Source organism: Schistocerca americana, chromosome 7 (assembly GCF_021461395.2).
Source record: "Schistocerca americana isolate TAMUIC-IGC-003095 chromosome 7, iqSchAmer2.1, whole genome shotgun sequence".
Classification (NCBI taxonomy): domain Eukaryota; kingdom Metazoa; phylum Arthropoda; class Insecta; order Orthoptera; family Acrididae; genus Schistocerca; species Schistocerca americana.
The window spans coordinates 604010313-604037966 of NC_060125.1; the positions used below are offsets into that span (position 1 = coordinate 604010313).

The 27654-nt window shown below is 41.8% G+C and overlaps 1 protein-coding gene across 3 annotated transcripts in view; it reads right to left on the minus strand.

Annotated features, from left to right (window-relative positions):
* The window catches only part of LOC124622555 (serine/threonine-protein kinase ULK3), a 120015-nt gene that overhangs the window by 47319 nt on the left and 45042 nt on the right, over nt 1-27654 (minus strand). For all 3 annotated transcript variants that reach the window (XR_006980651.1, XM_047148291.1, XM_047148290.1), the window contains exon 3: nt 11079-11293. Coding sequence is in view for 2 of the 3 variants with exons in the window: in XM_047148291.1 (XP_047004247.1) it covers nt 11079-11293 (215 nt within the window). In the remaining variant the exon portion in view is untranslated. The remainder of the gene's footprint in view (nt 1-11078; nt 11294-27654) is intronic.

Consider the following 27654-nt stretch of genomic DNA (forward strand, 5'->3'; position numbering starts at 1 on the left):
TCCCCACAGCTCCCCCTTTCTTTGTTCTTTCACATCCTCTCAAACCACTCCTGTGTCATCACTATCATGTGCTGCACAAACGCCCTTGTGCCAGTCCCTGTGCATTACTTTGCTATCCCTTGCACGTGTTGCCCTATCCCCCTTGCCGGCCACCCTTTCCCAGTCCTGCGTCCCAATTTCTGCCTCTTTTGTCCCCCTGCCAACTCCACCTGACAGGACCCCCCACCCAGTCAATCTGCAGAACTGCTCCCCCAGCTTGGTCTCTTCAGCTGGAATAATGGCAAATTTTCAGTCTTGTTTATGTGCCTGTCAACACCTCTGTTATTCAGTGAGATAATAGTTTATGAGATAGAATGGCTGGTCAGTTCTTACAAAACCCTTAGTACTGCTGATGGACAAATACAAAAGTACAAGAAACAATCCTAGTTTCTAAAACTATTAATTCCTTCCTCAGCGAGAAAGAGGGATGTGCTGGAAAAGGGTAGAAAGGATTGGTATGTCACAGAGACCACAGGATGAGAGGGAACCAAATGTTGCAAGGGCAGGGGGAGACAAAAACTAAAGTGTAAACTTGAGGGAGATAAAGAGGCAAACGATAGTATATTGCTAAGTACTGTGCCCACTTCAGTCCAGTGGTGATGACAACATAATAATAAGTAATAATGGATTAAAAGGAAACAAATTGAATACTAGAGTTAAGAAGTAGGAGTAAAAGAATCAGAGAGAGAGAGAGAGAGAGAGAGAGAGAGAGAGAGAGAGAGAGAAGGAGAGCGGGTGGGGAATTGGAGAGCAAACGTGAAACCATGAAACTGGTCTGAGCTGCCAGAGTTGGTGGTTGTGTGTGTGAGGTGTGCTTGCTTGTGTGAATGAATTCTTTTTCTGATGAAGGCTGTGGCCGAAAGCTTATGTGTAAGCATCTTTTAATCATGCCTGTATGCAATTTAATGTGTTGTATTTTCGGTAAGTAGCAATCTATCTTTCCTATATTGCTGATATTCCAGCCTGAAGTTTCCATTGTTAGATTTTTTTAAATAAATGACATATTAAATAAAAACTATATACAATAATAACCATAAAATAATAAAACAATGTAAGTTAAGTTCAGGAGGGTTGTGGGGGAGGGGGAGGGGGGGGGGGGGGGGGAGGAGGAGGAGGACGAGGTTATTAGAGATGGACCACAAGCTTGGATTAGAGATGGATGGGGAAAGACATTGGCTGTGCCGTTCGTCAAATGAGCCATTCCAATATTTGCCTGAAGTGATATAGGGAAATCACGGAAAACCTAAATCAAGGTGGCCAGAAACTGATTTTGAACCACTGTCCTCTCAAATGTGACTCAACTGTGCTAACCAATGTGCCACCTTGCTCATTAGGGTTATGGGATGAGAGGATATGCTGGAAGGCAAGTTCCCATCTCTACAGTACTGGGGCTTGGACAATCCAAGCAGCCCATTTGATGCACTCACTGAGGTCTCTTAAATCATGCCGTAGAACATCTTCAGCATCTGGATACTAAGTGCACCCAAGGTGGACAGTTCTTCTGTGTCTTTTCATCAGCTCAGACAGTTTAGTGTTGGATAATTCTACGTAAAACTCTGCAATGGAATTGTGACTTTGGTTTATTTGTCTCATAACATACATAATCTAAATCATTTGATTCAGGTACAGGAGACACGTCAAACTGTGGTAGTATTTCGCCATAAACAAAGAACAGCTGATGTTAACAAACAGCATAATAATAATAATAATAATACAATTTTGTTACATATACATACAATAAAATTTAACACTTAGTTACCCACTGCTCAAATTATCATTTCATCCTCTATGAATTCTTATACTGAATAGTAGCATTTCTCCCACAGAATCAGCTGTAGCTTCATTGATTTCTAGCATCATATTATACAGGGTGTACGAGGAAGAAAGGTCAGTATTTTAAACAGAGATAGTATAAGTAATTCTGAACAAAAAATGTTACATGAACATAGGTCCACAAATGCTTCGTTAGGGAGGTATGGGTATTGAAAGGAACTTTAATTCTGCAAAACTGATGTGCACAACATGAATGTATATGCAATACAACTGGACCGTAATGTGATTTTCTTGCAAACAATGCACGGGTACATGCCATGTTTATGCGACGCAACATACCACGTATTATGGTCACGTGACATACATAGTACAATCACCCACTGTTTGCGCAGTTGTGCTGTGTAAGTCGCATTGTGTAGTGCTCCGGCGATAGATCGGTTAGGTATGTAGTGTATGGTGTTAACTGTTCATACAAGTGCTCCTAAAAATGCCACACATCTACATTAAGCAGGAATACGCAGATATGGTGTATGTTTATGGCTTCTGCTACAGTAATGCTACCGCTGCAAGAGAAGAATACCACAGGTGCTTTCTGACTCAATGATTACGTGACAATAGGGTGTTTACCAAAGTGTTTATCACTTTGCATGCAACAGGCTCTCTTCCAAGTAGATGTTTTTTGTACAAGTGTGCACGTCAACAAACTTTGCAAGAAAAGGAAGAAATTATCGCAAGTGTTGAGCAAAGTCCCAGTACAAGCATACGAAGAATGTCTCTGCATATGAATGTCCCACAGACACGTGTATGGGAAACATTACATGTGGAAAACCTGTATCCATTTCACATACACGTGTCCAAAATCTCCACATTGGCGACAACACCCAACGACTTCAATTCTGTCACTGGGTAATTGAGAATAGTCATTTGCTTCCATACAAACTATTCACTGGTGAAGCCCAGTTTTCACAACATGGAATAAACAACACATGCAATAATCATCAATGGTCACGGGAAAATACACACGCTTCAGAGGAAAGCAATTTCCAAGTTCATTTTACCATAAATGTTTGGTGTGGCACGACTGGTAACCTTTTGATAGGTCCATTTATTATCAATCAGCAATTGATGGGAGAGAGGTACCTGCATTTTTTGGAAAATTCATTTGTGGAACTATTGGAAGACGTTCCTTTAGCCAAGCAAACTGGAATGTACTTTCAACATGACAGTGCCCCTCCACACATTATCTTAGATGTGAGGGACCACCTCAACTGCACCTACGCTAATCGCTGGATTCACCGTGGCAGTGCTATTAACTGGCCTCCAAGATCACCTGACCTTACACCTTTAGATTCCTGTTTCTGGGGTTGGATGAAATCAGAGGTGCACGAAGTGAAGGTAAATACACGAGATGAACTGCTTCATCGCATCATGGACGCTGCAAAATTGATTAGGAACCAACCACAGGCAATTGAACAAGCGGCACAACATGTTATTGCTAGAGCACAAAAGTGCATTGACGTTCATGGTGGGATACTCAAACCTGGTCTGTGAACTGTACAACATCTGTATGATAACAGTTAAAGCCATTTGTAAAAGATGTGGGACATCTTTTTCAACTGAATACATGGAACATGCACGTCCTAATGCATTATATTCTAAATGAAAAGTAAATAATCATTATGTAAAAATGTGCAACATAACTATACTTCTCTGTAACATTGTTTTCAAGAAAATGACGTCATGGTCCAGTTGTATTGCGTATAAGTTCATGTTGTGCACATCAGTTTTGCAGAATTAAAGCTCCTTTCAATACCCATACCTCTCTAAAGAAGCGTTTGTGGACCTATGTTCATATAAGATTTTTTGTTCAGAATTACTTATACTATCACTGATTAAAATATTGATCTTTCCTCCCTGAACACCCTGTATATGTTTCCGCCCATTAACTTTTTATATATTGTCATTCCCATACACTGTGGAATCCATGCATGTAATTTCAACTGGTGTGTGGGTAGCATAAAATTATTTTTTTTCTTGTGTTATATGTATGGTTAAAATGATTCTCTTCAAATAATTTTTGTCTGCTGTGTAGGAAGATTATAATTTCATAAACGTATGTGGAGGGAACAGTTAGGATTTGTAGTTTCCAAAATAATGGGTGACAAGACTCTATTTGGTGTGCAGTATGAATGTATCAGACAATTTTCTTTTGCATTTTCAGTATTCAAGATATACTACTTGAACTTCCCCAAAAAATTATCTCATATCTAATGACACATGTAAAATAACTATAACAAGCAATTTTTCAAGTACTCAAGTTAGTGGAATTTGCTAGTCTCAAACATTGTTGCACTAAATTATGTCTGCTGTTACGTTTACGGTTGCTGTTGTTGCTGCCATGAGGAAAATAATGAATTTGCTAGTATCTGCATTGCAAATACGAAACTGCTTAGTTTATTTGATTTGAAGTCAATATGTGTATTCCAGCTTAAGCACTTGTCCATGTTTAGTCCCAGGAATTTGACCGTGTCAACTTCTTTCATAGTTTGATCATTATGTAGTATTTTAAGTTACACAGATTTTGACTGGTTCTGAATGTTCATTTTCAACCCATTTGACTGGAACCAGTTTTCTAAGGTATCAAGTGTGCTGAATACATGTTGACTAATAAATACTGCTGTTAAGTAGTTTTGCAGTTTATTTGCCTTTTATATTATATGACTAGCTGTTACCTGCAGCTGTGCTTGCAAAGCAGTAGTTTTGTTGTGATTAGTAATAGTGAGCAAGCAAGCTACTGTATGTGCAATAACATCAGCTGCCGTCACATGTCTTCCTCTTCTGGTAAGCATAGCTGGTGATGTGTGTCCTTCTCTCGCAACCTCTAAGCTGTCTCAATGCACGATGTGCCAGCATGTACAGTGTCACTACCGAGCAGTGCATACAGAGGGGCATGGGTAGGAGCACATATCTACACATTGTGCTATTAAGTAGCTATACATCACGTAATTTTATGCAGCAAATAGTGTGAAGTTATGGATGAAACACAATGAAGATAGTATAAGCATTGTATTCATTACTTTGTATCATATCACATAGCACATATCAACCAAAACAAGCATTTTAGAAATATGATCAAGATCAAAAGTCAGAGGAGCAAGTTGTTTTCTCAAAGTGTAAATATTTTTCCCTAATTCACATAATAGTCTTCAAATCAGTAAGTATCTTGTACTTCACACTCTACAGTAGCCTATGTTCTTCCTCAGGGTTCAACCTATCTCCACACCAAATTTCATAAATCAATGAAAACATAGCAGACAGAGCTACTTTCATATTTATAGTGTCAGTGTGGATCGGTTGATAGGACACATTCTGAGGCATCATGGGATCACCAATTTAGTATTGGAGGGGAGTGTGGGGGCTAAAAATCATAGAGGTAGACAAAGAGATGAATATAGTATGCTGATTCAGAAATATTCAATTACAATTTTTATTTATTTTATTTTATTTATTTATTTATTTATTTATTTATTTTTTTTTTTTTCATGATCCAGATTTGATGAAATTAAGACTGCATGGTGCCCCAAGCTATGCTCAAATTAACTGTGAAAACTGCATAAAAGAGATTAGCGTGTTCAAAAAGATGCAGGCATATATGGCAGTTTTAGATAAAACTTTAAATAATAACTTTTTTCCCTTGACCAGTATTTGATAAAATAAGGATTATGTGGTGCCTCACGCTATATTCAAGTTACCTGTGATTACCCCATGAAAATCTGTCAACTAGTTTTGAAGATTAGCACATTCAAACAAATAGACAAGAAAGTTTTACTAAAACTTTAAATCAAAATCCCCACCACTCCATGATCCAATTTTGATGAAATACAACCTATACGGAGCCCCAAACTATCTAAGTTACCTGCAAAAACCCCTTTAAAATTCATTCAGTAGTTTTGGAGAAGTGTGTTTGAACATACAGAGACAACAATGTTTTACAATGGGAATGACTGCAGAGATATGAATCTCTAGGAAGGATAATGATTTGGGGAAATCATATGGTTCAATAAGAACATTAACAAGGTTAGGAGTGGGACAGAAGGTCTAGTACCTTCCGCCGCGGAAGTCGAACACGCGGCAGAACAAATGGACATCGTCAGCCCATAGAGGGCTCCACCTTCGCGGCGGCTATTCCGCGCAGCGGCTCTCGCGCAGCGAGGGTGCCACCGCTAAGCCACATGCAGACAGCGGCCAATAGCCGCTCCCTCCGGTTTCATATATAGGGACCCGCTCTGCCCTAGTCCAGTCAGTCTGATACTCGCTCTGGATTTCGTTTCTGTCTCGGCAGTACTGCGTTCTGGTCGTTGCTCATTGTTGACATTTGCCTGGCTCTGGTTCCGAGTGGATTTGCGTTTGGTGTTGTGGTTTCCACAAGCCTCCGTTGTTTATCTCTTCCTTGTTGTGTCGCTCATAGTCGGTCGTGGTCAGTTATTGTCAGTTGTCGTTGGTCTGTCGTCCGACTCGTCCTGTGTTTACCCGGTGGTGCGTGCTCCACCGCCGACGGCTTCCCCGCCTGGCAGCTCCGATCCGCAGCCCAAGGCGTTCCCGCTGTTGGTTGTGGTTACCACAGAAAGTTGCATTGGCTTTTGTGTGGAAGACACAAAGGAGAGAGGATCTCATTTCATGGATTGACTTGAGAAAATCATGGACTTTGTGGAGTAATCTTTTGATACATTCAAAGCCTGACTGGTTCTGAGTACTTCTTAATTTCTTTTGGGAAATGGTAGCTGCCTTAGTCAGAGGAGAATACTACCAAGAATATTTGTTTTTGGATAAAACTGTGACTTGGTTCCAGAAGAGGCTGTTAATGCAGGTGTTGAGGGATTCAGTGGTGAAGCAGGTGTGTTTGCCCCAGACGCCTAGGCTGCAGGGAAAGGAGTATTTGATGTAGGAAGAGTTAGACCTGTCAAAGTGTAGATATTATTGCTTACTGGTTGGTTTTTTATGGACTGAGGTTTGGATGTGGGCTTCATTGAGGTGCACATCAATGTCAAGGAAGATGGCTATGGATCTGCATATAACCAAGTAAATTTGAGTTAGGAAAAGGAGTTACTTGTTGCAGGAAGAGGATGAGTGCTTCCTCACCATTTCAGACCACAAAAATGTCATCCAAAAATCTGTACCATGATAAGGCACTGAGCTCCTAGGTCTTGATGAATGCCTCTTTCGTGAGGTCCAACAAAAGGCTGGCATAGGAGGAGGCCACTCTGCTTCCCATAGCAGTCCTGATTTGTATGTATGTCTGTCCCTCAGAGGTTGAGTAGTTATGAGTAAGTGGGTTAAAATCATCTATTCATTCACTCAGTGACCATACTGGCACTGAAATGGAAGATAACAGAGAGAAGGCTGAAATACTGAATTCGGTCTTCTGAAATTGTTTTACCACAGAAGATCTTAACACAGTCCCTCCTTTCACTCGTCTTTCGAATATTCAAATAGCAGATATTGAGATAACCGATTTCAGAATAGAGTAACAGCTACAATCGCTTAGTAGTGGAAAGGCATCAGGACTAGATGACACACACAAGATTCTACAAAGATCGTGCAAGAGAACTTGCGCCCCCTTTTATTTATCGTAGATCACTTGACCAACAAAGGGCACCTAGTGACCAGAAGAAAGCACATATCATTCCAATTTTTAAGAAGGGCCACAGGATAGATGTACACAGTTATAGACCTGTGCCATTGACATCAACCTGTTGAAGAATTAATGAAGATGTTTCATGCTCAAGTATTATGACGATTTTGGAGAATGAAAATCTCCTCTATAAAAACCACAATGGATACTCAAACATAGATCCTGTGAAACTCAGCCCACTCTGTTCCTCTACGAGATCGAAATGCCATAGATAACAGCACTCAGCTTGATGCCGTGTTCCTTGACTGCAGGAGGCATTGGACACTGCCTCGCACTGCCATATAGTGGGGGGGGGGGGGGGGGGGGGGGGGGGGGAATTACAAGCTTATTATCAGAGCAGATTTGCAACGGGATTCAAGACATCCTAGCAGACAGAACATTACATGTCATTCTTAACGGAACAAAATCATCATATGTTAAGGTAATTTGCAGAGTAACCTAAGGAAGTGTGATAGGACCATTACTGTTTACAATGTAAGTAAATGATATAGTAGAAAGTGTTGGATGCTCTTTAGGGCTGCCAATGTGTTGGATGCTCTTTAGGGCTGTTCATGGATGATGTGGTTTTCTATAACAAACTATCAACATCAGAAGATAGTAACAATTTGCAGAATGCCCTCCAGAGAATTGATGAATGGTGCAGGATCTGGCAGTTGGCACTGAGCATAAATAAATGTAAAATATTGCACATACATAGGACAAGAAATCCACTGCTGTACAGCTACACTGTTGATGACAAACTGCTGGAAACAGTACCTACTGCAAAATATCTAGGAGTAACTATCCGGAACAACCTTAAGTGGAAAGACTACATATAACAAATAGTGAGAAAAGCAAATTCCAGACTCAGATTCATAGGAAGTATCTTAAGGAAATGTAAAGTCAGCCACAAAAGAAGTGGCTTATAAGGTGCTTGTTTAACCAATTCTTGTTTATGTATCTGGGATCCCTATCAGGTAGGGCTGATAGAAAGATAGAGAAGATCCAATGAAGAGTGACATGTTTCGTCACAGGATTGTTTAGCCGGTACGAGAGCATTATGGAGATGCTCAACAAACTCCACTGATAGACATTACAAGAGACGTTTAGTGTATCATGGAGATATTTTCTATTGAAACTTCGAGAGAGCACTTTCCATGAAGAGTAAGACAACATATTACTACCACAAGTTGCCATTCTGGTGTCAAGCATTTAGTGTGTGCTGATGCATCACCACAACAAGTTCTATATTTTAATTGTGTGTTATTTTATTTGTGACAAGCTGATGTCCCTGTCATGTTTTATTTGATACCAAATCACTATGTGACTTTCGGTATGTTAACAAGCAAGTACAACTAGTAACGTTACGGGATCCAATGATGACAGTGTAGATATGCTGACACAGGTCATAGTGACAGAAAGAACTGCTACTGATCTTGGCTAGCTTGATTCCTCAAGAATAATATCCTCAATTATTTATTCGTTATATTCCAATCCCCATCTTCTCCTAGAGTTTCTGTCCTCTGTGGTTCCTTGTACCACCATGGAAGTTATTTCCTGATGTCTTAACAACTCATATCATCCTGTCCCTTCTTCTTCTCAGTGTTATCCACACCCTGCTGATTCTGTTGTGAACCTCCTTTCTTACCTTATTAGTCAATATAATTTTCAGCATTTTGTAGCACAACTTCTCCAATCCTTCGGTTTTCTTCTTTCCAGTTTTCCCAGAACCCACGACTGACTCCTGTGCAATGCTACACAGCAGACATACAGTCTCAGAAGTGTCTTCCTCAAATTAAGGCTTATGTATGGTACTAGTAGACTTACTTTAGCAAGTAACGCACTCTTTGCCTTTGCTAGTGTGAGAGACATGTAGCCAGGTGAATAAATGGTAAATGAACCACAGAAGTTCTTGGCTCCATTTCAAGAGAAAATGAAAGACTGAGATGACAGCATACTGAAAGATGAGTAGAAGGGACTAGAAGACATGCAGAACAAACAAAGGCTACCCTCACTCCTCTCTTGGATGAATTGTTGTACTGCCCAAACATCTTGGAGAATGTTTTGGGAATTAATAGCTGCCATGTAGTTTCCATAAGTACCTAGAGAAATAGGAAACAGCTGACTTAAGCAAACCCCAACATATCTGAGAAAGATTAATACAACTGAGATGTAGCACGTGGCTCAGAGGTTGTTCTCTAATGACTATTTAGCCTGGATAGCCATCCACCCCATCAGCAAATAGTGTATCTCGAGGTTGACAGTTGGTTTAAGAGGTTTGTGCTACAAAAGAGCCTCATTTATCTGGCCCTCATTAATCTTGATTTCCAGTTTATCCAGATTAATTTTTTGTCTCCTTCTACAACTTATGGACCAAGGCGTCCTGGAGAACATCAAACATGTATACAGAGGATAGATACTGGGTAAATTAGCTGAAGAAGAGGGAGAAAATAGTGTGTTTTCTATACTGAAATCAGAAAATATCAAAGATCTGCATCTTCTTGGGATCAAGTTAATGAACTACTGATGTGGAAGTCATGGCCTGCCATTTGTCACTGCACCGCCGAAGTTTGTGAACTTGTCAACATGCCTGAAGTCCTTTAAATATTAGCAAACATTCCTGGTGTTCAGATGTAGACAACAGTAGATACCTGGTTGCCGAATGACAATGATACTGGTTATGGCATGATAACTGAAGACAGAACTGTATTGTCACCTCTGTACTACAGTGAATGACAGTGATGGTGACGCGTTCAAAGAAAGTGGCATTTCAGGGAAAAATATAATGCTTCAGGTGGAGGAAATGACACAGTTGGAGAAACTAATGGCTGGAAACAGCTCCTGCTGAACTGATGTTAGTGAAGCATTTGTGTGATTGTGCTACACTCAAATGCTACAGAAGTTTGAAACAAAAGAAACTTAAATCTTATTCCACCAAATAAAACTGAGCAGACTATGATAACCATGAAGTTTAAGTATGAAAAAAGTGTTTTTTGTTAGTGCCAAAATAAACGGACTGCATATTGCAGTACATATTAGTGTTTTTGCGTTTAGTAGAATATTGCCAGATATCAGGATTTTCGGTAATTCAGATTACATCCAGTCCCACCTAGTCCAGATACTTGAGGCTCTAGTGTACATTTACTTTCCAGCAGGTGAAGCAACTATTACTGTTATTTGTGAGAGAAACATTTTACTGTAGAACCGCATAGAGACTGCTGAAGTACGCCCACTGCTTAAGGCTGTAGAAAACAACTGTTTCCAGCCAACATGACCCATGAAAAAAAACTTTCCCACTCCCCCCCCCCCCCCCCCCCCCCCCCCCCCCCCCCCCCCCCCCCCCCCCTCTCTCTCCTATCCCTCGGTTAGCAACATAGGGTGCTGCTAACAGAATGTTGAATCACCACCTGAGAACATCACAGGTCTGTATTGTGCCAAGGAAGTTTTAGATTACACGTCAGTGTTATGCAAACCACCACAATGGATGCACAAACTACATAACAGCAAACAAGTGTGTGCCAGAAACAACACAAATAATCTATTTTATAAAGTTCTAAAGAATATCAATAAATCACCTTTTTTTCTGAGTAAATACCTGCAAGTTTTAAGATTAATTTTGGAGTGGATGTTAGGAGAAGATTCTGTGGCTTCAAGTCCATATGACAGACATTGTGAGATCTGAGAAATTTTAGAGCTACAGCCAGCTGCTGTAGAAACTTCCTGCATACTGTCTCTGGTAATTTTCTGCGTTTGCGTATGAAACAAGACAAGTCTCCACCATTGCAGTACTCCATGACAATGTAGATGTTCCTAGAGGGAGATAAATAGATTTTCCATCAAAGAAACACTGTTTTTATAAATTAAATCACAGAATAAAAAAATGTTGTCGGTTTCCAGTTGGTGCACAGAAAAAAGCAGAATTAGTTAAAAATGTTATGGAATACCAATCCCGATGAGCTCAATATTTTGTATCTCCTACTTAATGCATACTTTTACCTCACACGATGTTTCTTTGCTATTGTAATTGGCCCAAGAGTACTGAAGGCATTTGTTTTTATTGCTTTGTATTCTGGTTTCATTGTTTTGTGTCCTATTTATGACTCTTAGCATGTGTAATGTGCTACTTATTCTATGCCATTTCCTTATAGAGAAATATGTCCTGCATAGTTAACTAAGAGCATTATTTGTTCAATAATGTATGGAAAGTTCTGATTGAGAATTACGAATTATTTAGGAATAAAGGACATGACTCACTAAAAGGCACAAGTGCTGCATCATCGATGAATACACAAATAAAAGGTACAGAGTTTTCCTAGCTTTTGGAATGAACTTCCTTTTTCAAGCATGTAGGAGAAACACGCCCACACGCACACACACACACACACACGTACGTCTGTCTCCCCACATTGTGCTCAGTTGACTTCCAGCTCTTTGCTAGCCCACAATGTGAGGTGGGGGTGCAGGGTGGGGTGGGGTGGGGTGGGGTGGGGTGGGGTGGGTTGGGGTGAGGGATGAAGAAAGGTGAGAGGCAGGGAGAGGGTTGGTGGAAAGCGTTTAGTGGCTTGTGGGAGAGAGGGGAGCCATCAGTGAGCTAGCTAGGGGCAGAGGTAGAGGAGGCAGGTGGCAGAGAGCTGGGCATGCGATTTTACAGACTAGGGCATGAGATAGCAGCACACAACTAGCTGACACGAATTGGGGAGGTCAGGGGTACTGAAGTAGGGGATAGTGTGTACACACACACACACACACACACACACACACACACACACACACTCTATTGGGTGGGGGGACGGAGAGTCACCTTAGGTTTAGGCCAGGGAAGTTATGGAAGTGAAAGATGTGCTGCAAGCATAGCTCCCATCTGTGCAGTTCAGAGAAGCTGCTAGTGGTGGTGGTGGTGGTGGGAAGGATCCAGAGGGTGGCACAGATTGTGAGGCAGCCATTGAAATCTTGCATGTTGTGGTCTTCTGCATGTTGTGCCCCTGGGTGATCCACTAGTTTTAGGCAACAGTTTGGTGGTGGCTGTTCATTCTAGTTGAGAGCTGGTTGGTTATGATCCCAACATAAAACGCTGTGGAGTGGTTGCAGCAGAGTTGGTATATAAAAATGGCTGCTTTCAGAGGTTTCCCAGCCTCTGTGGGGTAGGATAAGCATGTGACGGGACTGGAGTAGATGGTGTGAATGGATGGATTGGGCAGGTCCTGCATCAGGGTATTCCACGAGAGTATGAGCCCTGTGACAGGGGATTGGGGGTGGGTGTGGCATAGGGTGGACTAGGAAGTTGTGTAGGTTGGGTGGGTGGGTGGCAGAACACCAATTTGGGAGGGGACGCAACTATCTTGGGTAGGATTGGGGGGGGGGGGGGGGGGGACTTCTTTGTGGTTCGTTCTTTGGATGTATGTGAGGATTAGGTGTGTGTGGGAATATGGCACAGGAGATCTGTTTGTGAATTAGGTCTGGGGGGGTATTGCCTGTCTTTCAAGGCCTTTGCGAGGCCTTCAGCAAACAGGGTGTGGGCTTTCTCGTCACTGCAACTTTTCTGAGATGCGCAGATGGGAACTATTCTTACAGTGCATTCTTTGCTCCCATAGCTTCCCTGGCCTAAAGCTAAGGTAACTCGCTGTCTCCCCACTACAACACAATAGTGTGTGTGTGTGTGTGTGTGTGTGTGTGTGTGTGTGTGTATGTGTATGTGTGTGTATGTATACACACCATCCCCTACCCCAATATCCCTGCCAAATCTGTGTCAGCTAGGTGTGTGCTGCAATCACGCCCTAGTGTATCACATTGCATGCCCAGTCATCTACCAACTGCACTCCTCGCCCCACCCCCCAACCTGCACCCCTAGCCAGCCCACAAATGGCTCCCCATTCTCTCATGAGCCACTAGATGCTTCCCTCTTAACTCTCTCTCTCTCTGTCTCCCACCTCTCTCCATCACTCATCCCACCCCAACCTGCACCCCAACCTCACCCCAGTACACTCATTGTGTGCCAGTAAAGATCTGGCTGACAACTGAGCACACTATGGGGAGACAGACGTGCGTGTGCGTGCGTATGTGTGTGTGTGTGTGTGTGTGTGTGTGTGTGTGTGTGGATAGAATTTCTACAAGGAAGAAGATTTCAATATATGCATTATGCCAATGGGACCTGAATTTGGCATGGAAAGGTACGGCCAAACTTTCAGGAACCATTCCTCACACACAAAGAAAGAAAATATGTTATGTGGACATGTGTCTGGAAATGCTTACTTTCCATGTTAGAGCTTATTTTATTACTTCTCTTCAAATCACATTAATCATGGAATGGAAACACACAGCAACAGAATGTACCAGCATGACTTCAAACACTTTGTTACAGGAAATGTTCAAAATGTCCTCCGTTAGCGAGGATACATGCATCCACGCTCCGTCGCATGGAATCCCTGATGCACTGATGCAGCCCTGGAGAATGGCGTATTTTATCACAGCCGTCCACAATATGAGCACAAAGAGTCTCTACATTTGGTACCGGGGTCGCGTAGACAAGAGCTTTCAAATGCCCCCATAAATGAAAGTCAAGAGGGTTGAGGTCAGGAGAGTGTGGAGGCCATGGAATTGGTCCGCCTCTACCAATCCATCGGTCACCGAATCTGTTGTTGAGAAGAGTACGAACACTTCGACTGAAATGTGCAGGAGCTCCATCGTGCATGAGCCACATGTTGTGTCGTACTTGTGAAGGCACATGTTCTAGCAGCACAGGTAGACTATCCCGTATGAATTCATGATAACGTGTTCCATTGAGCGTAGGTGGAAGGACATGGGGCCCAATCAAGACATCGCCAACAATGCCTGCCCAAACGTTCACAGAAAATCTGTGTTGATGATGTGATTGCACAATTGTGTGCAGATTCTCGTCAGCCCACACATGTTGATTGTGAAAATTTACAATTTGATCACGTTGGAATGAAGCCTCATCCGTAAAGACAACATTTGCACTGAAATGAGGATTGACACATTGTTGGATGAACCATTCGCAGAAGTGTACCCGTGGAGGCCAATCAGCTGCTGATAGTGCCTGCACACGCTGTACGTGGTACGGAAACAACTGGTTCGCCCGTAGCACTCTCCATATAGTGACGTGGTCAACATTACCTTGTACAGCAGCAACTTCTCTGACGCTGACATTAGGGTTATCGTCAACTGCACAAAGAATTGCCTTGTCCATTGCAGGTGTCCTCGTCATTCTAGGTCTTCCCCAGTCACAAGTCATAGGCTGGAATGTTCCGTGCTCCCTAAGACGCCGATCAATTGCTTCGAACGTCTTCCTGTCGGGACACCTTTGTTCTGGAAATCTGTCTCGATACAAATGTACCGTGCCACGGCTATTGCCCGGTGCTAATCCATACATCAAATGGGCATCTGCCAACTCCGCATTTGTAAACATTGCACTGACTGCAAAACCACGTTTGTGATGAATACTAACCTGTTGATGCTACGTACTGGTGCGCTTGATGTTAGTACTGTAGAGCAATGAGTCACATGTCAACACAAGCACCGAAGTCAACATTACCTTCCTTCAATTGGGCCAACTGGCAGTGAATCGAGGAAGTACAGTACATACTGACGAAACTAAAATGAGCTCTAACATGGAAATTAAGCATTTCCGGACACATGTCCACATAACATCTTTTCTTTATTTGTGTGTGAGGAATGTTTCCTGAACGTTTGGCCGTACCTTTTTGTAACACCCTGTATAGGACAAAAATAAAATTACATGTCATATTTTATTGTACATAATTACAGTTGCATTTTATGTAGTTAATAGATAAAAGTGCTTGACTTTGAAAAAGCTGGCAATTATATGTCAAACAAAACTTAATAAGATACAATAAACTTGTAATCTGAACTACTTTTTTTTTCATTTTCTACATTCCTTTTGGAGAGAGGTGCTGGGCCAGTGGGTACTACATAAGACTGACAAAGGGTAGAGATGGGGCCAACAAGAAATCCTGCTACAGAACCCCCAAGAAATCCTGCTACAGAGCCCTAGCAAGAAAAGATGCAGGTATTCAGCTTTCAGTTCTACACAGTCAATTCGAAGTGTAAAATCACTCCTAATGTTTTAATGCTAAAATATTTCCAGAAACAACAGCTGATTTTTGGACACATACAAATGATGTTAAATAGCAAACTGTATGCAACTGTTGACTCTGTGGATAATGTGCACACGGTCTGCTGCAGCAATATACAGGTTCATTACACATTTTCAGACGATTTCATATGTTTAAATTTCTGCAATGAGTGCAAAGATTTTGTCGCTCCTCCAGCACTGGAACAGTTGTGGAGACTCTTTCCATCAAAGAGTCTTTCTCATTGTCAGTGTTGATAACTATAGCACACATTCCTTTCCTCGGTAGAAGAGACATCTTGTGTTGTCAAATGTCAAAATTTTATCAGTGATTTGTCAAAGTATTCATAACAAAGTTTCCTAATGTATTGTCCTGAAGCCCAAAGCAGAAAGCTCTGAGATGCTTAGTGAGTCATGGAACATATATCAGAAAGACAGATTGGAGAACATAGGAGGGAGAATGTCCATTGCAGTTGACAAAACTATTGCCTCTAATTAGGTCAAATTTGTGTGTAACTTTTAAGTTATCTGGATGCGTATAACATGTCTAGATTAAGTCAAGTTAATTGTTGGCAGCTTTTACTGGCCACCCAATTCTGCTGTGACAGGTTCAGAGTCATTCAAAGAAAGTTTATGTTCAGTAGCACGGAAATAACAATGTCATGCAATATCAGTTGGAGGTGACTTCACTCTGATGAGTGTAGAGAGTACAGTACAGTTTGGAAGGTAGGAGATGTACTGGTGGAAGTAAAGCTATGAGGACAGGTTGGGTAGCTCAGTCGGTAGAGAACTTGCTTACGAAAGACAAAGGTTAGCTGCAGAGTGAAAATTTGTTTCTGGAATAGGTTAGCTATTGACATTACAATTTTGTATTACAGTTAATTTATTTATGGGTCAGATAATTCAAGCTTTACAAAGCGTATCCTGTGTAATCTTAAGCTAACCTACTATTTTAGTTGGCGTATCTGTCTCCTGTTGCCTTCTGCCATTTGAAGCCTATGATTTTCTTCAGTTCTTTTATCACATTGGTTGGGTGGTCGCCTTTCTCTGGGATTCCACTATAGTATTGCCTTTGTCCATCTTCAGTCATTTCTTCATGCGATACGTCCTGCCCATTTCCATTGTAGAACCTTTACCCCTTCCTTAACATCCTGAACTCCTTTCACTGCTCTTATGTCTTCACTTACATTCCAATCTTTGTTAGTGAGACCTAGGAGTGACCTTTCCTTAGCTCTCCCAGTTGTTCATATTTTTATGTTGAAAAACATGTTTAAAATCACAGCCATTTCTTAGTACGGGTGGAACAAACTGTTTATAAATGCAGTGTTTCTTCCATAAGCCCTCCAACCTAACTTGATTAGGCAAAAAATGTCTGGTTTTAAGTCTCCTTGGATATTAACTGACTGTCCCACATAAATGTATTCATTACTACACTCCTGGAAATTGAAATAAGAACACCGTGAATTCATTGTCCCAGGAAGGGGAAACTTTATTGACACATTCCTGGGGTCAGATACATCACATGATCACACTGACAGAACCACAGGCACATAGACACAGGCAACAGAGCATGCACAATGTCGGCACTAGTACAGTGTATATCCACCTTTCGCAGCAATGCAGGCTGCTATTCTCCCATGGAGACGATCGTAGAGATGCTGGATGTAGTCCTGTGGAACGGCTTGCCATGCCATTTCCACCTGGCGCCTCAGTTGGACCAGCGTTCGTGCTGGACGTCCAGACCGCGTGAGACGACGCTTCATCCAGTCCCAAACATGCTCAATGGGGGACAGATCCGGAGATCTTGCTGGCCAGGGTAGTTGACGTACACCTTCTAGAGCACGTTGAGTGGCACGGGATACATGCGGACGTGCATAGTCCTGTTGGAACAGCAAGTTCCCTTGCTGGTCTAGTAATGGTAGAACGATGGGTTCGATGACGGTTTGGATGTACCGTGCACTATTCAGTGTCCCCTCGACGATCACCAGTGGTGTACGGTCAGTGTAGGAGATCGCTCCCCACACCATGATGCCGGGTGTTGGCCCTGTGTGCCTCGGTCGTATGCAGTCCTGATTGTGGCGCTCACCTGCACGGCGCCAAACACGCATACGACCATCATTGGCACCAAGGCAGAAGCGACTCTCATCGCTGAAGACGACACGTCTCCATTCGTCCCTCCATTCCCCTGTCGCGACACCACTGGAGGCGGGCTGCACGATGTTGGGGCGTGAGCGGAAGACGGCCTAACGGTGTGCGGGACCGTAGCCCAGCTTCATGGAGACGGTTGCGAATGGTCCTCGCCGATACCCCAGGAGCAACAGTGTCCCTAATTTGCTGGGAAGTGGCGGTGCGGTCCCCTACGGCACTGCGTAGGATCCTACGGTCTTGGCGTGCATCCGTGCGTCGCTGCGGTCCGGTCCCAGGTCGACGGGCACGTGCACCTTCCGCCGACCACTGGCGACAACATCGATGTACTGTGGAGACCTCACGCCCCACGTGTCGAGCAATTTGGCGGTACGTCCACCCGGCCTCCCGCATGCCCACTATACGCCCTCGCTCAAAGTCCGTCAACTGCACATACGGTTCACGTCCACTCTGTCGCGGCATGCTACCAGTGTTAAAGACTGCAATGGAGCTCTGTATGCCACGGCAAACTGGCTGACACTGACGGCGGCGGTGCACAAATGCTGCGCAGCTAGCGCCATTCGACGGCCAACACCGCGGTTCCTGGTGTGTCCGCTGTGCCGTGCGTGTGATCATTGCTTGTACAGCCCTCTCGCAGTGTCCGGAGCAAGTATGGTGGGTCTGACACACCGGTGTCAATGTGTTCTTTTTTCCATTTCCAGGAGTGTATTTTTAGACAGTTGTTCTTCAATATTACTTGTTTTGCAGTTACACACTTGTGCATAGATTTGTTTTGGACAGGTTTATGTTAAGGCCCACTTGTTTGCAACTATCTGATAAATCCTTTATAGGAGACTGCAATTCTATCATGTTGCTGGCTAGGGCTACTTTATTGTCTGCTGACCTCAAGTTAGTGAGTCTTTTACCATTCATTCTAATTCCCTTTTCTTTCCAAGTAATTCAGGACACAGCCATCTCAAGGACTGTTATAAATAATTTCAGGAATATAAGGTTATCCTGTTTTACCCCTCTTCCAATAGAAAGTTCTCTCATGTGGTTTTCTATACTGAAAGAAGCCATTGAGGTATCATAGATGTAATATAATTTAGTTTTGTACTTTATTTCCACACCCTGTTTGTTCAGTGCCTGTATACCAGGCATATGACTGACAGAATCAAAAGCCTTTTCAAATTCTATACAAGCTGTGCACAGTGGCATTTCATATTCATTTGCTCAGCTAATTACTTCGTGCAGGGTGTGAATATGATCAACTGCGATATAACCACTTTGGAATCCTCCTTGTTCTATAGCTTGTGGATTTTCCATAATAGCACTAATGCGATTTGCCAAGACTTTAGAGAAAATTTTGTGGATCATGAACATTTCCTTTTTTTGTATAGAAGGATTATCTTTGCTTTGTTCCAGGAGGCAAGGAGGCTGTCTTTTTGTATACAAGCAGTAAAGATTTTAGCCAAATGCTTTTCTATTTCTTCACCAGTAACTTTAAGCATTTCAATTGTCAGACCATTATGGCCACATTCTTGGTATTCTGCACTTCATTTATAGCTTTTTTTAGTTCTTTTGGGAGGATTTCTGGGGTTTTCTCATTTTCATTTGTATAAGGGGTAAAATATAGGGAGTGAAAGGCTATTCACAATGAAAGGCTGTTCACAACTTTAAAGAAAGCAGACAGCACTTATAGAGTTGACCAGTATGAAAGGGAAGCATGGCTGAGAAGATCCCCATACTTCTTTTTTAGTTTTAACTATCATTTCTACTAGTTTCTTCTGTTGACTATTCTAATACCATCCAAAGAGTCCTCTGGAATTCTCTTTCTTTTTCACTTAATTTATTAATGTTGGTAGTTTCTTTTTTTCAGTGATTTTAGTTTCCTCCTTTCTAGATGTTTCTGTCTGCTTTTGCTCTTACTAATCTGCAGTTGCTACCAGCATTAAACTGGTTTGAAACTGAAAAAAAAGAGAGAAGAAAGAAAGAAAGAAAAAAATGAGGATGATGAATAAATTATTCCCTTTAGCCAACTGGTTCATTTTCTATTATGATGTTTCTTAAAAAAAAAAAAAAGTGTAGATGTTGAATAAATTATTCCCTTTAGCCAACTGAACAAACCTTTCACTTCTTTCATTTCTTTCATTGATTCCATGGCAACCTACAGAAACACCTCCTTTTGTTTTGATACCAACTTTGGTATTTAAATCCGCAGTGGTCAGTTTAAAGTGATATATATTGTGAAATATTTTACCTCGTCATAAAAAAGCTTGCAGAATGGCTTGAACTAGGAGCAGATTCTTGCACTATTTGTAACTTAATATTGCATAACGTGGAAGAAAAATAGTCCCCCATTCGGATCTCTGGGCGGGAACTACTCAAGACGACATCGTTATCAGGAGAAACAAAACTGGCTTTCTACAGACCGGAGGGTGGAATGTCAGATCCCTTAATCGGGCAGGTAGGTTAGAAAATTTAAAGAGGGAAAAGGATAGGTAAAAGTTAGATATAGTGGGAATTAGTGAAGTTCGGTAGCAGGAGGAACAATACTTCTGGTCAGGTGAATACAGGGTTATCAATACAAAATCAAATAGAGGTAATGCAGGAGTAGGTTTAATTATGAATAAAAAAAATAGGAGCGTGGGTCAGCTACTACGAACAGCATAGTGAACACATTACTGTAGCCAAGATAGACACAAAGCCCACACCTACCACAGCAGTACAAATTTATATGCCAACTAGCTCCGCAGATGACAAAGAGATTGAAGAAATGTATGATGAGATAAAAGCAATTATTCAGATAGTGAAGGGAGACAAAAATTTAATAGTCATGGGGGACTGGAATTCAATAGTAGGAAAAAGAAGAGAAGGAAAAGTAGTAGGTGAATATGGAATGGGGGTAAGGAATGAAAGAGGCAGCCGCCTGGTCGAATTTTGCGCAGAGCAAAATTTGATTATAGCTCACACTTGGTTTAAGAATCATGAAAGAAAGTTGTATACGTGGAAGAGGCCTGGAAACACTGGAAGGTTTCAGAGAGATTATATAATGGTAAGACAGAGAATTAGGAACCATGTTTTAAATTGTAAGACTTTTCCAGGGGCAGATGTGGACTCTGACCACAATTTATTGGTTATGAACTGCAGATAAAAACTGATGAAACTGCAAAAGGGTGAGAATTTAAGGAGATGGGACCTGAATAAACTGAAAGAACCAGAAGTATAAACTGAAAGAACTAGAGGTTATAGAAAGTTTCATAGAAAGCATTAGGGAATGATTGACAGGAACAGGGGAAAGAAATACAGTAGAAGAAGAATGGGTAGCTTTGAGAGACGAAATAGTGAAAGCAGCAGAAGATCAAGTAGGTAAATAGACGAGGGCTAATAGAAATCCTTGGGTAACAGAAGAGATATACAATTTAATTGATGGGAGGAGAAAATATAAAAATGCAGTAAATGAAGCAGGCAAAAAGGAATACAAACGTCTCAAAAATGAAATCGACAGGAAGTGCAAAATTCTGCTACACGGGGGGGATGGCTAGAGGACAAATGTAAGGATGTAGAGGCATATATCACTAGGGGTAAGACAGATACTGCCTACAGGAAAATTAAAGAGACCTTTGGAGAAAAGAGAACCACTTGTATGAATATCAAGAGCTCTGATGGAAAACCATTTCTAAGCAAAGAAGGGAAAGCAGAAAGGTGGAAGGAGTATACAGAGGATCTATACAAGGGCGATATACTTGAGGGCAATATTGTGGAAATGGAAGAGGACGTACGTGAAGATGAAATTGGAGACATGATGCTGCGTGAAGAATTTGACAGGGTACTGAAAGACCTAAGCAAAAAAAAGGCCCCGGGAGTATACAACATTCCATTAGAACTACTGATAGCCTTGGCAAACTCAGCCCTGACAAAACTCTACCATCTAGTGAGCAAGACATATGAGACAGGCGAAATACCTTCAGACTTCAAGAAGAATACACTAATTCCAATCTCAATGAAAGCAGGTGTTGAAAGGTGTGAAAATTCCCAAACTATTAGCTTAATAAGTCACAGCTGTAAAATACTGGCAATACAAACGAAAAATTTGGAGTAGGAATTAAAATCCCTGGAGAAGAAATAAAAACTTTGAGGTTTGCCAATGGCATTGTAATTCTGTCAGAGACAGCAGTGGGCCTAGAAGAGCAGTTGAACAGAATGGACAGTGTCTTGAAAGGAGGATATATAAGATAAACATCAACAAAAGCAAAATGAGAATAATGGGATGCAGTCTAATTAAATCAGGTGATGCTGAGGGAATTAGATTAGGAAATGAGACACTTAAAATAGTAGATGAGTTTTGCTATTTGGGGAGCAAAATAACTGATGATGGTAGAAGTAGAGAGTATATAAAATATAGACTGGCAATGGCAAGAAAAGTGTCTCTGCAGAAGAGAACTTTGTTAACATTGAGTATAGATTTAAGTGTCGAGAAGTCTTTTCTAAAGCTATTTGTATGGAGTGTAGCCATGTATGGATCTGAAACATGGACGATGGACAAGAAGATAGTAGAAGCTTTTGAAATGTGGTGCTACAGAAGAATGCTAAAGATTAGATGGGTAGATCACATAAATAATGAGGAGGTTACTGAATAGAATTGGGGAGGAGAGGAATTTGTGGCACAACTTGACTAGAAGAAGGGATTGGTTGGTAGAACATGTTCTGAGGCATGAAGGGAATCACCAATTTTGTATTGGAGGGCAGCGCGGAGGGTAAAAATTGTAGAGGGAGACGAAGAGATGAATACACTAAGCAGATTCAGAAGGATATAGTGTGCAGTAGTTACTTGGAGATGAAGAAGCTTGCGAAGGATAGAGTTGCATGGAGAGCTACATCAAACCAGTCTCTGGACTGAAGACCACAACAACAACAACATTGTAGAATATGTGGGCAACCAATCAGTCATGCAGTGCTTATTTGAATGCTCGTCTAGATAACTCTTGGACAGTTTGTGAAAGCTTATTAAATAATTTTGATGTTTTGGGTTCATAACTGTTAATTGGTTTTGACAGTCTGGGGTATGGAGAATAAATGCATTTATTGCTTCTTGTGTTGTAACAATGTATATTTTCTCTCTGTTTTGCTTTTGGTAACTACTACTTTGTACAAATTAAAACATATAGACATAAATTTATTACCAGCATGAGTTTTTGTTCACAGAACAAAGTTTTACAGAGTGCATTATATGAAGTAACAGTAATTACCCTGACAGCTTTGTTCTGCAATATTAAGATGTCATGCACACAACTAGAGTTTACTCATATATTTAGAGTGATGTAAATGCTTACATTTACATAATATGTGATATCTTATCCAATCAACTAATTGCTTGTTGTTGTTGTTGTTGTTGTTGGTCCTTAGACTGGTTTGCTCTTTATCCTGGGCAAGTCTCTTCATATCTCCCTAACACTCTACATAATTCTTGCAACCCGCATTCATTTGAACCTGCTTACTGTATTCAAGCCTTGGTCTCCCTCAACAGTTTTTACCCTCACACTTCCTTCCATTACCACATTATCGATCCCTTGATGTTGCAGGATGTGTCCTATCAACCAGTCTCTTCTTTTATAAAGTTGTGCCATAAATTATTTTCTCCTTGATTAGACTCAGTACCTCCTCATCAATTACCTACCCATATAATCTTCAGCATTATTCTGTAGCACCACATTTCAAAAGCTTCTATTCTCTTCTTGTCTGAACTACTTTCATCCATGTTTCACTTCTGTACAAGGCTACAATCCATGTGAATACCTTCAGAAAAGAATTCCTAACACTTAAATTTATATTATAGGTTAACAAATTCCTCTTTTTCAGAAGTGTTTTTCTTATTAATACCAGTCTGCATTTTATATCCTCTCTCTTTTGGCTTTCATCAGTTATTTTGCTGTCCAAATGGCAAAACTCATCTACTTCCTTAAATGTCTCATTTCCTAATGCAATTACCCATTTTTTATTTCGCTTGATGGTCATGTTATAACCTCTTTTCAAGACAATATCCATTTTGTTCAACTGCTCTTCTAAGTTGCTTGCCATTTCTGAGAGACTTACAATAGCAGCAGCAACCTCAAAGTTTTTATTTATTCTACCTACACTTTTAATTCCCTTTCCAAATTTCTCCATAGCTTACTTAAACACTTGCTTAAAGTACACCAGGGACAGGCTACACCCCTGTCTCACTGTCTTCTCAAACAACGCTTCCCTTTCGTGTCCCTCACCTCTTATAGCTGTAGTCTGGTTTCTGTACAAGTTGTAGATATAATTTTTCTCTCTGTATTTTATCCCTGCTAACTTCAAAACTTCAATGAAAGTTATCCAGTTAACATTGTCAATAGTTCTCTTTACTATTACAAACACTTTAAACAGCTACAACGATTACCGGAAGCAACATGTCCATTCTCTTTGCTGGGGATTGATGTCTTAGGACCTTTCAGACGAACACCATTGGGGACCAGATTCATTCTCACAATAACAGGCCATTTTTCGAGGGATGTGGATATGGTGGCTATGCCAAATCAGCAGGTAGAAATGGTCCTGCAAGTGTTAGTAAACAACTGGATTTTGAAGTTTGGTGTACCAGAGACAATAATTACTGACCAAGGGACCAACTTCATGTCAGATTTAATGAAGGAATTGTGTAAATTGTTGAACATAAAGAAGTTGAGGACGGGCATGTTGCATCCACAGGCCAATGGAAGGACAGAACGGGTACACAGAACAATCGGGAAGATGCTGAGTTTTTATGTGGATTCTCATCATCATCAGTGGGACAAGTATTTGAAGCATACTGTATGCGCATACAATGCAAAAGTCCATACAAATACCGGTTTGTCTCCATATGAGGTAGTGTATGGGTGAAAAATTCTGTCACTGTTTGATTTAGTAAAGCTACAGAAAGGAAGGACTGATGAATCTGTGCGTCAATTTGCAAGGACAATTCAGGATGTTTGGAAACAGATACAAAAGGTGAATACAAAGACTTTGGAAAGGCAGGAAGATGCAGTAAAGCAGAAAGGAAGTTTACCACAGTACAGAGTGGGGCAATAGGTAATACTGTCCAGTCCCTACACACAAAGAGAGAAAATGAAGAAGTTCCTCACGAGGTATCAAGGGCCATACCAAGTTGTTGAAACCACATCCCTCGTTAATGTTAAGCTTCAGTTGCCAACTAGAACAACAATAGCACACACTGGGTGGATACGGCCATTTAAGGGTTGCCCAGATGTGATTCCAGGCGTGTCACAGGAAGGAAAGAGGAAGAAAGAGAGGTACTAAGCACAGAGAAAACCAGGAAGATAGAGTACAGCATGAAGTACCACACGTTTTGGGATCCAGAAAGTAGCATAGTATTTGTAGTTTTTCTGTTTTCGTATCATGTATCATTGGGTTTGCGTAGAGTAATTTGGCATTGTATTTTATATGCGTTTTCGAGTATTGTGAGCCTGCTAGCGACAGCAGTCTTTTTTTTTAAGAGGGAGGGAGGGTGATGGTGATCCCTGTCCTCAGGTCACTGAAAAGGGAAGTGTAGCATCTGATGTATGTGGAGTGCTGTTGGAGGAGAAATCAAAAACAGTTCTGGAGAAATAAATGTGTCGGAGTAAATTTTGTGGCACAGCCATAATAAGTATGTGTTGAACGATGTCAGAATCATACGATTTCCTGTTTAAATTTTTAGTTATCGACAGTGCTGGGTTAGGAAAGTCATGTTTATTGCACCAGTTCATATAATGTAAATTTAAGGATGAAAGTAGTCACACAATCGGTGTTGAGTTTGGATCAAAAATAGTGAATGTTGGAGGAAAATCTGTGAAGCTACAAATTTGGGACACATGCACGGTGCAATTATTTTTAACCAGGGGGAAAGAAATAGACTGTCCAAGGGACATTGTGGAACCAAAATTGAGCTTGAAACAGGTCGGGATGCATTGGATCTTCTCCACCTACGAGAATTTGGTAATAGTAGCAAGTTGTTTTGAGCGGGAAGTATTTGCAGAAGCGAAACGTATTAAGCTCGAGGGGAGCGGAATTTTAATCAATGGAACTAAGTGTAACATAATAGGACCAACTTTCCATCTGCCAGCATCAATTTCAGGAGTCATGCAATTGAATGTTACGCAGTCACGGGTGTACTGGCCAGAAGCCACTTTAGAGTTTTTGCCAAGGCAGAATCTGGCCTTGTTAAATCAAACTCTGGAGCCAGGTCTGTTGAGATCCGTAAACCAGTTCATTTTAGAGCAAGAGGGGTGCATATCAGCCGAGCAGCTTGTACAACATGTCGCCCAGTATAGGGAAAGGCAACAGCAAATAACGATCATTTTGAGCACCTCTGGGCTAAGTGTCATCGCAGCCTTAACTTTGTTATGTGTTGTTTTCTATCTGATCAGGCGGAGAGCTAATTCCAAAAGGGAACCAAGAGCAGTCCAAGTCCCAGTGGACTGGATACCAAGGGCGTGAGACAAGTAGGTAACGGGATGATCGAGCAGTGGTCGTCCAGTAAGAAATTTTTACGTTTTGTTTCATGTCATGGTTTTAAGAGGGAACTAGACCACATTTAAGTTTTCTGGTAATAAAGAAATATGCCATAGGTGTCGACCCAAACAAGTTAAGAGCTAGATAAGGGTCAACCCGTGGACCAGGTATTTCCGAAGAGGGGAATAATGTAGCGGCACCACCATTTAGGATAGGGAAAGATAGTTTTGTGCGATATTCTGAGCACAAGTTAAGCCAGTGTGGGCTGAATTGCAGTGAGTTACGCATACCAGCAGTTGCGAAGGCAAATAGAGGCCACAGGGGCATAGAACCGCCAGACAGGGCACACAGCAGTTTCTATGTACAAGTTACAGGCAGAACGGGCCCTCTGGCGCTACCTAAGTGTTATGCATACGTGACGCGAAGTGGTGCGCTTGGCAAAACAGAGGTGCACAGACAAGTATAAATAGGTGCCGTTTTCTAACGAGATTCATTCAAGTGTGGCAGCTCTCCTGGACGGCGGGGCATGTCACACCACCAGCTTCACACAGCAGCAGATGGAGTGCCAGTGTTCCAGTCCACGGCGGGTCATTGGTTTCACCCCCTGAGGCTGACCCAGGCACCGTAGCAAGCCAGCCAGCAGCAAGCCACTCTTCAGCTTGCTACTGGCGGCAGTTGTGTCGGCTCTCGATACACGTCGGAGACATCCTGAGGTGAGGGCCACAGATTCAGATGCTGGATCGCCGGCGCTTGTTGCTGCCGCGATCTCAGCTATGCCAGAGAGAAAGAAGCAGCAGTGGGGCCAGCCTACAGCTCCTGGTGGAGCAGCGCAGAGACAACAAGGACGGTGGTCACCGAGTCGGCCGTTGGCGCAGCCATCCTGACATCATCGGAACTCAGTGGGCCAGCCAAGGCCGGCTCGACACAGCATTGTATTACGCGGGCCACTGGGGTGCTTCCTCGACACTGCAGGGCCCTGTGATGCAGACCAAGAGGAACGAGGGCACTGTAGCTACAAGACAATAAATCACTTGGCAAGTTCTCGCCGAGTTTTAATACAGCACCTTCTGGCACCCACCCACTACATTTGGTGTCAGAATAGTGGACATCGTCTGTCCAGTACAACGTTCGAGCCCACCGCCTGCATTACCATCACAAGATGTGGTGAGTTTTTACCAGTTTTCTGTTGAGTATTGGAGGTTTTCTTTCTTGTTTGTGTTTAGGGAGTAACATTGTTGTATAGCGTTTAATTACTTTTGTATTGGTTTGAGTATGATGTCACTGAGTGTGATGATGCGGAGCTGTAGGAAGTCGGGTTATTCTTGTACTAACTGGGAACGAAAGCAACACAATGACAGAGTCAAGGATGCAAGGTGTGTCGGAACCAGAAGCGGTGCGCATTTTGATGGAAAAAGTAGCACAATTGACA